The 19088-nt window shown below is 41.0% G+C and overlaps 1 protein-coding gene across 2 annotated transcripts in view; it reads right to left on the reverse strand.

Moving 5' to 3' along the window:
• Positions 1-16899: 16899 nt before the first annotated feature.
• The window catches only part of fbln1 (fibulin 1), a 43023-nt gene continuing 40834 nt past the window's right edge, over positions 16900-19088 (reverse strand). For both annotated transcript variants that reach the window (XM_010883958.4, XM_010883957.4), the window contains exon 17: positions 16900-17605. In XM_010883958.4, the coding sequence (XP_010882260.2) occupies positions 17466-17605 (140 nt within the window). In that variant the 3' untranslated portion in view covers positions 16900-17465. The remainder of the gene's footprint in view (positions 17606-19088) is intronic.

Genomic DNA, 19088 nt, shown 5'->3' on the forward strand with positions numbered 1-19088 from the left:
CAGTTTTTTTTTACTTACAACCAAGGCTTTGATCTTATAAGACATAGCATCATTTTTGAAAAGGGTCAATGTTGGATATAGGTTTTGAATCAAATCTCCATATTATATCTCCATATAATCTCCATATTATTCTGACAAATTTAATGGTAAACTGGTGTTACAGTTTGACTTTAAGTAATTGTTTTCAATCTGTTAGATATAGACTTCATGAGTTAACCATTTCAATTATCCTGAGCATTAACTTTGTAAATTTTATGTTTTCACAAACAATATGATTATGAGTAAGTGTGGGTCAGTAACCAATGTTAAGCAAAAAGTGTGCAGTAATTATTCACCACCAAATAACCATAAAATAATATAATTAATGTTGTGGAAAATAAGTCAGAAAAACTGTAGCTAGCTGCAGGTTTTTTTGCAAGAGGACTACATTTACAAGGTTATAAAGAGACAATACTGGGCTGGGGTTCAGGCTATAATAAAGTCAGTTGCTTGCAACAGACAGCTCATAAAAGCAACATGAACTGAATTTACAAAATAATTCCTTTGACTGTCAGAAAATATTTTCACTTGATCATCTCCATTAACAGATAATTCCCTACATGTGCTGGTTGTGACTTAATAGGACAGAACAGGGATCCAGGAGACTGAATGAGCAGTGGCTGTAATGGTCAGTAATGACTGGTGGTTTGGCTGAGTTTACTCGTCGCTACCCAGCTCCTTCTGTTCACACACTGTGTATAGTGAAGGTTTCCTTACTGTGCTGAAAACAGCTCACCCTTCACCTCACTGCTATGTGAGGTTTCTCTCTCTTTCTTTACCTCTCTCTCTCTTTCTCCATCTACTCTGGCCATCCCAGGCCAGCCTAGCTCTGTCTATATTTGAGGCATTGAGGCTACATCTAAAACAAAAGCAAAATTATGGGTCTGGCTTAGCTCTTGGAGAGCGCAGTGACCCCGCCGTGTGGTTTCCTCAGGCCAGACCAGAGAGAGGTGAGGTAGGGAGAAGAATTTGCACAAATCTAACTGTGTATTTGAAGAAACCCTAACCGCAGCTAATTTGAATGTGTCATTAGCAGGAGGGGATGGCGAACAACATTGCAAAAGCCATATAATCTTGAAGACACCAGTTGTTTTCCCTGAGCTGTTGAAATTCTAGGGGGAGCAGGACGATCTCGATGGCCTTAGGGGTAAGCACTGTACTTATCACCTCATCAATCACAACCTTCCCCTTTTTCCATCCAAGGTATGAAACTATTGTCTTCTGTCCCTCTATGTTGGAAGCCACTTTAACTCTCTGTCCACATAAACCAGGTAAATGTCTTTTGGTTGACAATAAGTCAATCAAACCACACTGTATATCTTTGTGGAAAAGTATAATATAGATCAGCTACTGATATTCATGTCAATGTCTTCCTGACAAACCTGTTACTTTGCTTGACCTGCTCTGTTCTGTGTCAACACTGACGCCACAAGGGTATACTGTATGCTTCAACATGCATGATAGGACATCCTTCTCATTGGCCTAAATACATAGAGACACAGAAAAGGGGAAGCAGTCACATAGAGAAATAAACGAAAAAAGACAACTCCAAAGTAAAACAATCATTGTAGATGGCTCAGTAGTCTCTTCCTGTGTCTCTGATCGTTTCCTTTTGCTGGGTTGCTGTCCTACTGTGTGGTCTCCTCTATTTAGACCTGGTTGGTGACCACTGTACAATTAAGTTACACATGTATCACTATTGCAACTGAGTGTTTATGTCACAAATAGCACCTTATTGCTTGCATGGTGCAATACTTTTGATCACAGCCCCATGGGCCCTGGTCAGGGCATTCCTGTCAGAAGTCCAGCCCTCTGCATGTTACCTTCCATATTGTCTCCACACCAGCCATGGCACAGCATCCAGCCCTGTCTTATGATGATTCTCTGATGCAGTATGAAACAACACAATTATAACTAAAAATAAGACACTCATGTTTATGGACATACAATAGAAGCTTAGATCCTTTAAGGTATAGACTTACAGCATGCAACACTGAAAGGAGATGTCCAGACCTGACCAGAGGTGCTAAGCTTTTCGTTATGACTCGTTTGATGCAGTGAGAACACAAGGTTGTGCTGGAAGAGTTTGAATATTGTGTTCTCGGCTGATAGTTACCATTCAGTACCAAATCAAGTCATGTAGCACATGTACAGTACATGATTATAAATTGTGCTTATAAAATTATATACTCTCATTTATCATGAGCTGAACTCAAAGATCTAAGACTTTGTCTATGTACACAAAAGGCCTATTTCTCTCAAATATTGTTCACAAATCTGCCTAATCTGTGTTAGTGAGCACTTCTCCTTTGCCGAGATAATCCATCCACCTTATAGGTGTGGCATATCAAGATTCTGATTAGACAGCATGATTATTGCACAGGTGTGCCTTAGGCTGGCCACAATAAAAGACTCTAAAATGTGCAGTTCCATCACACAACACAATGCTACAGATGTCGCATGTTTTGAGGGAGCATGCAATTGGCATGCTGACTGCAGGAATGTCCATCAGAGCTGTTGCCCATGAATTGAATGTTCATTTCTCTACCATAAGCCGTCTCCAAAGGCGTTTCAGAGAATTAGGCAGTACATCCAACCGGCCTCACAACCGCAGACCACATGTAACCACACCAGCACAGGACCTCCACATCCAGCATCTTCACCTCCAAGATCGTCTGAGACCAGCCACCCGGAAAGCTGCTGTAACAATCGGTTTGCATAACCAAAGAATATCTGCACAAATTGTCTTAAACCGTCTCAGGGAAGCTCATCTGCATGCTCGTCGTCCTCATAGGGGGTGGCGGTGGGGTTATGATATGGGCAGGCATGCGTTATAGACAACAAACACAGGTGCATTTTATTGGCATTTTGAATGCACAGAGACACCGTGACGAGATCCTGAGGTCCATTGTTGTGCCATTCTTCCACAACCATCACCTCATGTTACAGCATGATAATGCACGGCCCCATGTTGCAAGAATCTGCACACAATTCCTGGAAGCTGAAAACATCCCAGTTCTTGCATGGCCAGCATACTCACCGGACATGTCACCTATTGAGCATGTTTGGGATGCTCTGGATCGGCGTATACGACAGCGTGTTCCAGGTCCTGCCAATATCCAGCAACTTCGCACAGCCATTGAAGAGGATTGGACCAACATTTCATAGGCCACAATCAACAACCTGATCAAGTCTATGCGAAGGATATGTGTTGCACTACGTGAGGCAAATGGTGATACTGACTGGTTTTCGGACCCCCCCCAATACATTGAAACTGCACATTTTAGAGTGGCCTTTTATTGTGCCCAGCCTAAGGCACACCTGTGCAATAATCATGCCGTCTAATCAGTATCTTGATATGCCACACCTGTGAGGCGGATGTATTATCTCGGCAAAGGAGAAGTGCTCACTAACACAGATTTAGACAGATTTGTGAACAATATTTGAGACATAGAGAAAGTCTTAGATCTTTGAGTTAAAAAACAAAAAAATAAATGGGGGCAAAAACAAAAGTGTTGCGTTAATAATTTTGTTCAGTGTATATATACTCTTTACATAACCAATATAAAGGCCTGTCTTGCTTTGATCACAGTTTTAAGCAAATTTCTACTCATATTTCAAGTAAAGTTCAGACAGCACTTTGTCAAGCTCTGATTTGAAAATACATCTAAGACAATAACCTTAATCCTCTTTCTTGTGTCAAAGAGGCGGGTATTGCTCAGTAAATTCCACAACACTTTATGGTTTTTTTCCCTTGAGCAAAATTTCAAAGGGCAAGAAAATTGTTCTTACATCTTACATCCATGTCTGTGTCGAGGGAAGCAGCGAAAAGCCACAATTTGGCTGTAATCACATGTTTAAGCCATTACAATTACACAATGAAGAACCCTCACTCCTCTTAGCTGGTCTCATAGAATAGATCTGTCATTGTGTTTCTCAGTGAGTACTGATGATGGGCGAGCTGGTTTAAGGCTGGGTGACATAGCCCGTGGTGTTCTGCTGCTATTGCCTCTTCTGCCGGCTTGCAGCTGAATGGCACATCCTTGAGACTAAGCTGTAGAAACCGCCATGGTCGCTTAAAAGCTGGCTAACCAAAAGCATTGCTTTCTCAAAATCCACAATGTGCCTTAGAACAGCCCTTCTCTCCCTCTCCTACAATTATCAGTACCACACACAGTCCATTTGAAAAATACAGCCACAGTGCTTAAACCATCCAATGGGAGATCCGTTGGTAAACCAGTCATGATTGGCAACAATGTACCATTCAAACTTTGGGTTTGGTTAAGTCGACTACTTCTCCTATTAAGTGACCAGTCTTACCCAGCTGAGATCAATGTTTGACCAGTGGAAAGGTTGTAGGTGCATGAGGTGAGGTTCTGCTGGCTAAAGTGTCTAAATCGTCAGGAAGAAACAACCAGATAGTGACTCTAACCAGAAGTAAATTTAAACCCAAACAGTTGCCATCATAAGACTGTTTGACCTGTGGCCACTGTTACAACCAGCATCTTCCCACATTGTTGGCCAGCAGACGCTGGACAGAACGTGCTTGGGGCAAAGTCCCATGTGTGGTCCTTTGGTGCTCCCATGACAGTGTAGATGTCTAGTGGAAACCGGTGGCCAAATCCACAATGTATGCAGAAAGTTAATAACACCTTCTCAAGTTTGAAAATTATATTTTAAGAAATGAGATGGAATAAGAAATGGGAGAACCCTAATAAGTTATTCATGGAAAATGTCAAAGTACGTTGTAAAGAACTAATTACACAAAGAGCCATATGAACCCTTATTTTTTTAGAGTGTACTTACATCATTTTGTCACACAGTTCTGCTGTAGCATTATGGCAGCTAGTAGCTAGCCAGCAACAAATAGCAAGCCACCTCCTGTAATCCCTGCCTAGCTAATAAGATAAGTGTGGAACAGAGACAACATGACATGGATGTCTGGCTGCTAATGTGAGTGTAGATAAGATTCTGATTGACTTTGATAAAACATTTACCTAAAAAATAATTAATTTCTCTACACTATTATTGACCTTCCAGTTGTTAGGTTATTACAGCATTGTTAGACACTCAAACAGATGCGTGGTTAATGCTTTTCATCAGTGTAAAATATGTTGTATACACTTTTATATACTAGTTTAATTGTAACAGTGAGGAATGAGAAACAATAAAGCACTCAATATTATTGATGGGTTTTTTTTGTTTGTTTTTTTTAACCCTGGAGAGATCGGCAGGGGATGAGCTCTTGCCATTGTTTCGGAGGAGAGCCGAAGAGGACACAGGGCTGCTTCGTCTTGTGCGTTCTCCAACCCTGCGATGCACAGCGCGTCTGCTGTTAATTGTGGCAAAGAGAAGATCAGCGAGACTCATTCTATTCTTTATTTTCCTCCCCACAGACAAACAAAAAAATTGGTACAGTAGTTTGTGCAGGCTGCATTTTCCACTGGAAACCAGCCACAAGATGAAAAAAACTATGCACAATGTCATCACACAGGCATCCAAGAAATACCAGAAAGTCTGAGTTTTATTACAAAAATCATCTGTGAGCACAAACAAATGTGGAGCACAAACATGCCTTTTAATTGAAATTGGGAATCTGTTCATGGTTGGTTTTCAGGAGTCCGAAGAGTTGGACTGCTGTGGGAAACAAAGTTGCATCTGGAGCGACCACGACCCTCCATCTCTGTCGCAGCCACTCAAAGACTAGGTCTTTGGCTTTAAACCACAAGACCCAAACAGAAATCACCACTGTTGCATTAACAGGACAGACAGACACAGGTCAATGTTGTTTATCAGTTCATCATGGTTGTTGGGTTTGTCTGCAGCTGTCTGAGTAGTAAACTCCCAATGAGTGGTTATTGGTTACTGTGAGGCTTCTTGAGGACCCAACCTCTAATTTTAAATTACTTTAAATGAACCAGCGGTATATGGGAAATTGCATTAATTATGAACAGGAATAAAGAAGGGAAAAACATTCACGAAGTTACTCCATGATGTAGGCCTAAGTCCCTTAACTGAGAATTTCAACATTATGTTAAATGGTTAAATGGTTCCTTAACCTCAAATAAGTCTATTCACCAAAATAAACTGTGATCCATGATCCTTTTCACTTTTTTTGGAGCCAAGAGCAATTCCAAACATATGCTAACTTTAGCCCTGCTAGATTAAAATCAAGGGAATGATCAAGGTATGTGAGCATGTTTAAAAATATATATCCAACTTGCTTGAAATACAATCTTTTTTATTTGAAATGTCTTCAATCGATAATCAACTATCAAACAAATGTATTTTATAAAGCTCTTTTGACATCAGAAGTTGTCACAAAATGCTTCTACAAATACGCAATCTTAAATCCGAACAAGCAAGCAATAATATAGGGAAAACCTAATGGTTGGAACTTAGGAAGAAACCTTGAGAGGAGCCATGCTATGGGGGGTGGTTCATTAATATATTTAAACATTTAGCTGACCAATGGGTAAAAACATACAAATAGGTGGGAACAGCTGAGCTGTTAGAAGAACCAGCAGGAGTCATCCACTAGAATATAGATCAGCGACATGACCTGGTGACCTGGTCACTTGGATTTATTGACCTGCTTGTCTTCTGATCACGGAAAAAACATTGATGTGGCCCAAAAGGTCATGTACTCTTATAATCTTCACCCAGCACAGCCCGAACAGGACTGGTCACACCTCAGAGTCTGGTTCCTCATTAGGTCTCTTCCTAATTTGGGACACTTCTAGGGTTTTTTTCCTAGACACTGTGCATTAATTCTTGTTTCAGACAGGGTATCTGTAAAAGCACTTCATGGCAACTGCTGATGTCAAAATGGCTTTATAAAATGAATTTGATTTATTTGAAATTGATTCAGTCTTCTGTTAGAATTATGATCCGCCACACGACCATGTGGACTTGGGGCAGTGACGGCTAGGAGTCGTCTAGTCAGGTAGTCCTGAGGCCTAATACATAATATCTGCCATTGAAGTTCATTCTATTGTTAGTGGCAACCTTGTAAAGGTGTTCCAATCTGGGGTTCTCACTTCCTTCTTGATGTGCTGGATGGTTTCTCCTCAAGATTCACTATAAAACCATTGACAGCGAGCAAATTTGGCTGTGTGAATTGGAGACGATCCAAGAGTTCATCAAAGTTCCGAGCTAACAGTGGTAACAGGATCCCCTGTTTAATAGTTTACTGCAGCTGGGAACTGAGCGAGTGGTTTCCCTTCTCCAGCACTTCTGGTAAATGTGTTTCCCAGGGGAAAGAGAAGTAGGATGAGATCCCCCAGTGAGCCTTAGTCACTTAGTGTGACCATTAGTTCCCTTCAGTGTGACCATGATTTTCCCCAGTGTGCCTTAGTCCCCAAGTGTGACCATGAGTTCCCCTCCGCGTGTCTATGAGTTCCCTCAGTTCGACAACTAGTTCCCTCAGCGTGACTGTTAGTTCCTCCAGTTCAACAGTAAGTTCCCCCATTGTGACTATTGCTTCCTCCAATTCAAATATAAATTCCCCCATTGTGACTATTAGTTTCTCCAGTTTGACTATGACTTCCCTCCGCGTGTCTATGAGTTCCCTCAGTTCGACAACTAGTTCCCTCAGCGTGACTGTTAGTTCCTCCAGTTCGACAGTAAGTTCCCCCATTGTGACTATTGCTTCCTCCAATTCAAATATGAATTCCCCCATTGTGACTATTAGTTTCTCCAGTTTGACTATGACTTCCCTCTGCGTGTCTATGAGTTCCCTCAGTTCGACAACCAGTTCCCTCAGCGTGACTGTTAGTTCCTCCAGTTTGATTGTAAGTTCCTCCGGTGTAACTATTAGTTCCTCTAGTTCAACTATCAGTTCCCTAAGTGTGACTGTGAGTTCCACCACTGTATGGATGCAGGCACAGAGTTTGCTCCTGAAAGCATAAAGTTCTCCCAGTCTTAGGGGATTATTTTGGTTCAAAACAGTCCACTTAAACCCTTGATAAACTCTTAGTGCCCTAAACCCTTAATCCTTCAATAACTATCAATAACACCTAGTTAGGATTGAGGATTCTGATACATTAGGTTTTTCTCAATCACTAAGATACTTTTAATGAAACTGGGGACAAGTTGGTATCCATTTCAACCTAATGAGCACAGCAGTGTGGTGGTGGAGTAGTTCAACATGAAATACAAAGAACTATAGTTTGGAGAAAATTATTGACCATGTTGTCAATCATGAGATGATAGACACTGGGTCCAGCCTAATTTTAGCAGATTAATAGTGGCATCAATTGTAAAAATATTCAAGAATGACAATAATATGCCACACTACAGTATAATATAAAGTACTGACTAATGGTTTGGACACACCTACCCATTCAAGGGTATTTCTTTAGTTGATAATTTTCCACATTGTGGAACAATAGATTCTTCAAATAGAAATAATAGATTCTTCAAAGTAGCCACCCTTTTCCTTGATGACTGCTTTGCACACTCAAGTGTACCATTACATTTGTTTCCACCCAAACCAAATGTGTTCAATGAATCCTTAGATTTTTCTTTTAATGCTTATTAATGGGGAAACTTATAAAGTGATTTAAAGAAATCAGATTACATTATTTAGTTTAAATAATGAAAGTAACTTGTAACTGTAGTAAATTACATTTAGAAAGTAATCTACCCAAGCATACTCCTAGTGTAAACTAACCATCCCCTGGCGTTGCGACAAACCAACCCCTGACATCTGGGTAATGTTCTGACACACAAGCAGTAGTGGTTATAGTGTCTGAGCACTTCCCATATTTCTCCAAGTTTACAGGCTACAGCTAAGGCCATAATGCTAGCTATTTGCATGGTAAAATTGACCTTGACAGTTAATCCATTCAATTCATGGAGGTCTTGCTAAAACATATTATATTGCTGAAAGAGATAAAGTGTTTTCTATATGATGCCTGAAATGGAGAGAGCAAAAAGGGATCATTCAATCACACTGGCAGCGAAAGATTACAAAAGCAATTTCCTTCCCTTTTCTGACTTTGAACAATAAGCTTAGCGCCACAAACGGACATATATTTCATCACCAGCTGGCAATGGAGGCCACTGCACACTTGAGGTAGGACACTTTGTTCCCTTGTTGAAAGGTGGTGTGTTGGTGGGGGTGTTGCCTCTTTAAAATGGTTTCTAAATCAACAGACGGACGGCAGACAATGTGCGAGCGATGGAGTGGCATGGACTGCAGTTCCCTGGATGGCGGCTACCTTTTCACTGTAAAGGTCAACCATTAACCACGCTCACTTTGTGCAAACTCTTACCAAACAAAAAACAAATTGATGGATTTCCCTTGTCACAACTATGAACAGAGAACACGTTTTTTCAAAAGCAAACGTGAAACATCAATAATTTTGCAGCAATAGTTGGCCATGTTTTTGTTTTCAGTTTTTCAGCAGAAATTTCTCAGGCCAACTTCCAAGGCCCTCATTCATTAAAATCAAAGATGATCTCTGTCTCAAGCTATATAAAGGAATGCTAATGCATGAAGGGAAACATGATGTTGAGCATTCAAAGATCTAACAATGACAAAAGAAGCGATGGAGCAGGGGGGAATTCTGTGACTGTCAGTAATGCTAAGTGTTTTGTTTCTCACGCCCTTAGTCCTTACCCCAGGGGTATTACAGTCAATGCCTGTAAACTGTTGACTAATAATTAGTTGTCATACTGGAAATGAGGGTGTATTAGGGTGTTAACCAAGACAGCGGTTTGGAACAAACATGTTACAGCTCTAGTCAGCAGATATACTCAATGGATTTATGTTGTTTTGCTGGATAAAGGTGATTGGCCATAAATATTAGATTAACAATTAAATTTAGGAGGAGATTTTTGGTTTTATCCTTTAAAACTTGGAATTTCATGGTTAAGTGAGGTATGGTAGTGATTCTACTCATAAATCATGTATCCCTATATTTAATTGAAAATAATACAAAGACAACATATCAAATGTTGAAACTGAGAAATGTTATTGTTTTTTGGAAAATACATGAATACATGATTGAATTTGATGCCAGCAACATCCCAAAAAGTTGGGACAGGGGCATCTTTTAAGAATACTCTGTAAGCATTTGGGAACTGAGGAGACCAATTGCTGTAGTTTTGAAAGTGAAATGTATTCCCATTCTTGCTTGATAAAGAACTTCAGCTGCTCAACAGTTCATATTTCATTTCATAATGCGCCAAATGTTTTCAATGGGTGACAGGTCTGGACTGCAGGCAGGGCCAGTTTAGCACCCAGACTATTTTACTATTGAGCCATGCCATTGTAATAGGTGCAGAATGTGAAGAGGTATTGTCTTGATGAAATAAGCAAAGCTTTCCCTGAAATAAACATAATCTTGATGGTAGCCTATGTTGCTATATATTGTTCAGCATCAATGGTGCTTTCACAGACCCATACCATGTGCACTAATGCACCCTCTACCATCACGGATGCTGGCTTTTGAATTGTGCACTGATAAGAAGGATTGTCCCTCTCCTCTTTAGTCTGGAGGACGCAGCATCCATGATTCCGAAAAATAATAAAAAATGTTGATTTGTCAGAACAATGGACAGTTTTCTATAATGCCTCAGTCCATCTTAAAAGGTCCAGAGAAGGCGGCGGTTCTGGATCTTATTTATATATGGTTTCTTCGAGGGTAGAGATTTAGTGTTTAAGTGTTCCTGAGCCATGCAGTGATTTCCAGTACAGATTTTCCACTAGTGTCCACAGTGTCTGTGTTTAATGCAGTGCAGCCTGAGGGCCCGAAGATCACAGCCATCCAAAATTGGTTTTCGGCCTTGTCCCTTGCATACAGAGATTTCTCCGGATTCTCTGAATCTTTTAAGGATACTATGTATAGTCGATGATGGAATTACCAAACTCTTCTCAATTTTACATTGAGAAATATTAGTCTTAAATTGTTGCACTATTTGCCTGTGCAGTCTTTCACGGAATGGTGAACACCTCCCCATCCTCACTTCTGACAGACCCATCCTCTCTGGAATGATCTTTTAATACCCAATTATGTTACTGGCCTGTTGCCAAATGACTTAATTGGTTGTGTGATATTCCATCAGGTTTAGTTTTTTAGCATTACATAACTTTTCCAGTGTTTTGTTGCCTCTTACCCAGCTTTTTTTTAAACCTTTTGCTGGCATCAAATTCAAAGAGGGCATATCTTTTTCAAGTAGCTGTCTCAGTTTCAACATGTAACATGTTGTCTTTGTACTATTTTCTATTGAATATAAGGTTTCAATGATTTGCACATCATTGCATTCTGTTTTTATTTACATTTTAGGCAGCATACCAACTTTTTTGGAAACGGGATTGTAGATTATGGACATACTATCAACATCATTTTACACATATAGCACAAAATAGGCGTTTTGTTATTCGCAAAAGTCATAGACTGCATTTTTAAGGGTTTGTCGACCACCATGAAAGAGATCAGTCTGCTGCCTAAATTGTTACTTTACATTAGAACTAGCAGCAGACAATGATCAGCTGGAAGGAAATCTGATATTCTAAATGTTTATGCTAAAGGGTAGTCAGAATTGTATAAAATATAAGCAACACATTCAGATTTTTTTTCCAGTGCACCACAACCAGTAAGCAACCTATAACCACTTACCGATGACAGATTTGGAGCACTTCACCATTGCTTTTTATTTTCAGCATCATAATCTAGAGTTAGACACTAACCTTTGTTATCACATCCCGGAATCCATCTGAGGTGTAGTTTTAAGAGTCCCAAATAGAAGTTGAGACATCTCAAATTGTAATTGTTGTCTTATTTGAGGGTTGATGTGCACAGTTGCCAGGCATGTTTGACAATCATGTATAATGTTCAATGATAAACAATAACATGTAAAGTTTTCATGCTGTTCACCGACTTGCTGAAGCATTTGGAAACTATTTAAACATAAAAATATGTATAACCTGTAAGTTTTATCTCATGTCTACCCTAAGTAACTTAGCCAAAATTCACCCATAGGAGAGTGGCAATTTATTTTATAAACACTTCCTCATATGACATTAAAGATGTACTCTGACATTTTAGCCACTGTTTGTAGAAGTGGTGCTGCCAAGTCAAAACGTGTCTCTGAACATTGTCCCGATATGTTCCCCCTGTCATCAAAACCACTCTCATTCAAACTTGGAACTTCAGTGATAGTTCTTATATATGATGCAAAAAATGTACAAAACAACAACCCAGTTTTATGCATTCTGCCCAAAAAGGGAGGTTTAAAGAAAGACAGCATTATTTTCCCTCTTACGTACTCTTAGTTTGATCATTCTTATAGTTTCCATCAAATGACGCAATCATAGTTATATTAGAAACCCATGCTAGTTGTTACATCTTTAAATCACTTCTTTATACATTTCTAACAGACATTCTCACCTCTGTGACATGAAACAGCTTGTATGTGCCTTGCACTTTGAGAACAGTTTTCCCACCAGCTGTGTTTTGAAACATTCACATGAAGTCTACTGCCATTCCAGTACTGCTGTACTTATAATGTAAAGAAAAAAAGAAGAGTAAATTATTTAGTAAAACCTTCTAAATGAAAATTGTAAACAAGAGGAGAAAATGCACCACCCAACCACAACAATACTAAGCCCCTACATAATTTAAAGGCATCGTCACATTTCATGACTAAAGTGCTGATTGCCAGTGTCAGCCTCTGTGGGCATGCCATAAAATAAAAAGTTCAAAACAATTATAAGCTTGACCCCGCTTCTCAAAACATACTGTGTAATGGTTTTCTTGTAACCAGATGCCATAACAGGACCCGCATGATGACTCCCAGGTTATCTTAAACGGCTACTCCCTATATTATACACTACTTCTGCCCAGAGTCCTATGGTGCACTATACAGGGGACAGGGCGCCGTTTCAGACAAAGCCCTGGCATTTCGAGTCTAAGGTTGACATCCCCTGGCCCCCTCCCTGTGAGAGGAACCTTCTGAGGCCTGAGGACATGTGAGACATCGCAGTGGGAGGACAGTGGGGTGTGTATACGCAGCCGCAGACAAAACAGCACATTGACAGACACAGCAAACTCTCACGTTGTTTTCACTACAAGGAAAACTCTAACGTTTGGGATCAAGAGGTCAGTGATGTCAGACGGGACTTAGTAGAGGCATGGCAGGGCTGTCACCACAGCATCAAGGTCTCTAAGCAATACTTTCAGAGCACTCCTAAATAATTGAAGTGAAATGACTAACTAATTGATTAATTTGAAACTAAATCTGTAGCTTCCACAACAAAGGTTGATCAAAACCATATTAATTAGAACGAACCTAGACACAACTTGGCAGTCATAATGTGACATCTTGGGCTAATTGTAAATAGTAGACATTTCCCCTATTACAGTTCAATAAAAAAAAAAGAACTGTTAATTCCATTTCAATTATTAATTTAAAATGTCACCTCAACCCTTGCCTTTTCCAGACACAACCAAAATAGGCAATTCACATTTTAAATAACACTGACTAGAGAGAAAGCCTTTGGACTATTTTCATTTAAAATCGTTTTCAACAGAGCCCTTTTGAAGTGGCATTTCCCATTATTGGCTATTTACAAATCTCGCAGCCTGTATGTCATTTGACATATGGTTATTTTCTTCAAAAAATTATGTGCTTTTATTCTTATGAAGAACACATTTGTTTTAACTTTCACCCTGAAAAACAAAAGCAGAATGTGTCCGTAATAGTCATGCTAAAGCCATCCATCTTCTCATCCCATCATCCCATACGAAAAGAGTCACTTTACAACCTAATGTCAATATCTATTTTAGGTTTAATAGGAACACTAGGAGCAACACAAACCATCATCCACCCTTGATCCAGCCATGCCATCATATGAAATGCATCAAGCTCCGTGGACGTCGCCGAGCGTCTCTCTTCCCAAAATAAGGGGTGGAGGTAGGGTGTTCTTTCAAGAGCATCAACAACAGAGACCGTGCTCTGAATTTTCATGAGTTCGGACCGACTCCCTCCTCCCTGATGTGATTGATACAGTGTGTATTCTGGCATCAGGCAGAGTTGAGTGCTGGTTGTATTGTAGTTGAGTCTGGAGCAGTAAGTTATGGAGGGTCACAACTCTACTGTTTTATGTTATTCTTTGGGGTCAAGGTGGAGCCCACTGGGTAATTGGCACGCTGTCTATCCCTCAAAACCACAAACCATTTCATTGATCCTATGAGGGGCGATATTGGAAGTGCAATAGCTAGACTCCCAAAAGGCACAGGGAAGGGAATTACTCTGATGTCCGTTGAATTGGTTTTCCCACCATGGTGAGGCTTTTCGTTCCTTAGTTTCAGTAGACAGTGTTGTGAAGAGGAAGCGTTGTATGTGTCTGCCATCTATTGGACTACTGTGAAACACCAAGCAGAAACCCAGTGAGAACACGAGTCTTCAGCACCACTTGGTGAAGTATGCAGAGCACATGCGGTGTGTAGCTCCTAAACTATATGTTAAGTTGTTCTTACTGTGTTCTACATAAGTCAATACCACCGCAGTGATTAAGGGCATCAAATAACTTGGTGTCAGTCACTACACCAACACAGTGAGGAATAAATATGAATGAGGTGTCAACCACACTTTTCATATTTGAATCACGACAATTAACCTGTCATCTTCAAAGTGGATAAAAACTACTGTGAGTCTGAAGTCTAGTAACTGAAATTAGATGAGGGCACCACATTGGCATTCTGGTAGCATCCATCTAACATCAACATTCTTGTGTTTTCTGTAATGAGAAACAGTGATTTGTAACCTTGAAGAAAAAAAAAAGAAATACCCCAAAATGTATTAAAAGAACTCACTTATATCCTATAACATGTGTTGCGGTGGTGGCCAGGGTCGGCCGCCAGGAAAAAGCGGGAGCAGGCGAGTGCAGGAGTCAGCCTGAGCACGTGCCTCCCTGGGCCCTGGTGTCTGTCCTGGCTCCTGCCTCAGCCTCTCCAACTCGAGTAAGTCCTGCAGGCCGGGATCAGGTCACCTCAGCCCCTGTACCCTTTCCTTTCTCCATCAGGAGACAGACACCACCATGACCACTCACTCAGAGAGCCCTAACCACCACATTGCCACAGTAGAATACACAAACAAACAAGCCAAACCAGTACACACAGGTCTCCTTCTGCTGCTCTGCTCCTCTGCCATTATGTCGACTCATCAGGCCCGCAGCCCATGCTAGCTGGTTAGTCATAGGAGCTTCCAGTTTAAAGCAAGCAGCTCGTCTTAGAGGAAATCTGGCTGGAGAAGTTTGCTCATTTGTCCCAACGCATGTATGTGGTTTTGCAGCGGTGCAGTGAGTAGGGACTGCTGCCCCAGCCCTTTCTTCCTGACTGTCCGTGTTATTCATGGTTGGAATGTGTTCTGTCTTCCTCCTACATATTACACCATGCCCAGAAGTCTGTCCATTGTTGTACACGTTCAGCTACAATCTATGTCTAGCCAATGTGTCTGTCCTGTGGTCCTTCAGAACCCACATTAAACCATTTGTTACGGTATGTCCTTCCAGATTGGCCATGTCCAGATTTCCCTCTTCATAAATTTCTTGTCAGCATGTAAACCTATTCTGACAGTTTTGATCAGGCCCAGAAACCAATAGGTTAAGCCAGAATCAATTCAATTATATTTTTTATATTGCATTTTGAATATTGGTTATTAGCTTTGATACTATGATTGACAAAGATGATTCAATCGCTGATTACTCAGTTTTGTACAACAATCCCTCATTTGATGTCCACATTAATTATTTAAGCATAGCATTTTCAGACAGAAGCATGCAACAACTGAGCAGAAGAATTCTGTTGAATAATCAGGCAACATTGGTATACAGAGTTTCTTGTGTCATCCACGTTCATATGTTTTACTTTGAAGCTGGAGATTCATGGCCAGACACACTCAGAATTCTCTTCATCTCCTTTTCATGTTTGACCACAGGTCAGACTGCTTGGCCTTTATTTCCTGTGTGAAGAATCTCTGCTCTCCTCAATACCATTAGAGTGGTAAGTGTAGATGGGCTGGGATCTTGATGAATGTCTCTGGTTCTTCCATTGTCTTTGAACCATGGGAGCCTCACAGGGCTCAACCATGTGATTATTACAGCCACATCACCAGACCATTACTAACATCTGCTCAATGACATCTGCTCCACTCACATGTACCGGAGTTTCTTGAATGTTTTGGGGCAATGTACACCTTTTTTGAAAGCAAATTATTTAGCGATCCCCTCATAATCAGAACCGAAGTTGCGTGACATCAAAAAGTGTTTTACTCTTTTGACTTTCAACAGTGATTACGTAGATGAATTAAATATTTGGGAATAAGAAGGAATATTTTAAATGCCCACCTCCTGACAACTGATTTGTTTTCAAATTAATTCCTTTAAATTCCACACATTGTCATAAAGGGTGAAAATACTGTTGTCTTAAAGCTTGAAAAGAAATGTGAATTTTTATGGTGTTGTACCCTCTAAACCCAGTCCATGGACCCCTTTGCCAAAATGAGTTCAATCTGTTGTTGTCATCGTAAAAACATAAAAAATGCTAACAAAAAGATCTGGCTGCATATACCGCCCATTACCTTTGTGGACCCCAGTTAGAGAACCATTGTCCTAGCCTGATTTAGAGGGAGTAGAGACCAGTTCTGGTTCAGCAACACACATAATTAGGGATGTGGTTCCTATGTACCCTTACTCTCTCCGCCGATTCCCTCCTCCTCTACACTCTCAACCGCTGTAACAAAAATGTCCCCATTTTTCCAACAGAAGTTAAATTCATTAACCAATCCGAAGCTTCCTTTTATCGGCACACAAAGAAAGGCTTCAGTAAAACCAAGATGGTTCGCCATGTATACAGTTAGAAAAGGACATTTAATACACATAATTACCATATAGGTTAGTGTTACATTCAAGAGTTAAGTCCTTCGATGGTTCTTCACGTCTTCAGGTCTACGCATGCACTTTCAATTCACAATCACATTCTATTGTCTTGAGCTTGACAGCATGGTTACATTACACAACCCGGTATATGAGAGTCGTCATGTCAAACTCCGTAGGCCAGATGCACGCATCCATTCACTGCTTGGCTTATGTCATCTATTACAGGGTAAAAAATTTACTGGGAAGTGCCTTTGTTTCATACAACAATAAAGTAACTAACCAGCTAGTGGTCTTGCCATGAGAACGTAACAGAAATTAGGCCTGTTACAATGGTGTCGACAGTGGTGTCGTGTGTATCAGGATTTCCCATTATTTGACATGCCAATGGTGCGGACTCACATCATTATAGCTATATACCTGAATAACATTCAGCTTCTCCTCCACTGTCAGCATTCTACTGTTTCCTCATGTTAGGTAGGTACATTTATAGTAGTAACTGTGTGTGGCTATGTGCGTTGGTGGTGTGTGCGCACCATGCTCAGAACCAGAACTCAGAGACGAAGACGTGGACGTTGACCAGGTTCCGATGAGACACCACGCCAGAGGTGACGTAGTTCATAGCCAGCTTCAACACTATGTTTAGCGGGCCAATCAGAGGCTTCACCTGTCGGACCACACCTGAGGGAAACACAGAGAGAGCCTAGTCAGAGAAGAGAACCCGATGAACAGGGTGGGTAAAGAGTAATGACTGTTAGACCTACAGTGGATATATAAAAAGTCACACCCCTGTTAAAATGCTAGGTTCTGCTGTTTCTGCTGAACAATTGATTCTGGCCAGCAGGTAAAACGAATAATAAAAAGGAATGAGTCACTGTTCATAAGTCTTTCATACACCTGACCTCACGTTCCTCCTTCCAACCTCTAACCTTCCTTGGAAGACAGATAGACACTCTCCAACTACAACAACATGGGGAAAGTGAACCAACATCATTGCAAACCAAGACTCAAGAATGATGAAATGCACATGGAATTTGTTGGAAGCTCTTTTTAAGTGAACATGCGATTACAAGGCAAAAAAAATCCAGTGTTTATCCAGGCTGTCAGCGGGCCCTTTCTCTGCAGAGGGCTGGTGACATTTCAGCTCAGTCCTGTTTGAACAGCCATCGCCCTGCGTTCAGCCAGGCAGCACAATCACTGCACTGTCCTTTCACTGTTGTTTTTCTATCTCTCTTGTTCTCGCAACGTCTCTCTGTTTCTCACACAGATAACTTTGGAAAAGCTGACGTGAGACAGGTGTTGGTCTCAAAGTACTAATGTAAATACCATCCACAAGAAATCACTGCGTCATTCCCTGTCATTCATGCAAAGTATTTGTACCGCATTTGTCATAAATCGGTGTAAGACATTTGGTCATGCTCATCACTGGACAAACTATGAGGATCAAGGTTACGCTGGTTGTTGAAAATGTCCCCTGGGACGGACAGTGGCATGGTGTTGTGCTACGATCCAGGTCCTCTCCAAAACTCATTATTTTCTCTTCTTCCCTCCCCTTCCTGAACGGGTCTGTCTGATGTTTGTGGCACCATCATTGTGGCCCGTGAGGGTAAATGAGTCCCATGTGTTGGACGACGGGAAGCAGAGCGGTCACAGTCACGCGATACAGCCAGGCAGGCATGCAGGCATTCCTTCAGGGATCCATCTCGAGGCTGAAGCTCGAGCAGCTCGAGCAGAGTCAGTCTCACCAAGCTTCCCCTTTCTTCCCTTCACTCCTCTCCCCGTCAGCCAGGATCCCTGTGGCCACACAGAAGATTCCAGAAGATTGCAGTGATAAGATCCTGAAAAGTGTGGAAAGGGGCCCTTTTTTTTTTTACCAGGGTTGCCCTCTTGTTTTGGTGTTTTGGTACTGTTGCGTAGTGACACAGGGCTGAGGGGAGCGGGATGGGGATTTTATTGTTTCCAAACCGTCAGCGCCATCAGAGATGAGGAACCTCTGTGTGAACTCAACGACAGAACTGCAGCAGAACTTCAGAGAAATAATGGACGTGGAAAAAAACAATTGAGGCTTTGTGTATGAAAAATCTTTATTACTATCACCAGCAAATGCAGGTGGCCTGCTGTTTGGTTTTACAGTACATTCACTCAGCACTGTCTAACTTTATAT

The sequence above is a fragment of the Esox lucius genome, chromosome 19 (genome assembly GCF_011004845.1).
Source record: "Esox lucius isolate fEsoLuc1 chromosome 19, fEsoLuc1.pri, whole genome shotgun sequence".
Taxonomy (NCBI): domain Eukaryota; kingdom Metazoa; phylum Chordata; class Actinopteri; order Esociformes; family Esocidae; genus Esox; species Esox lucius.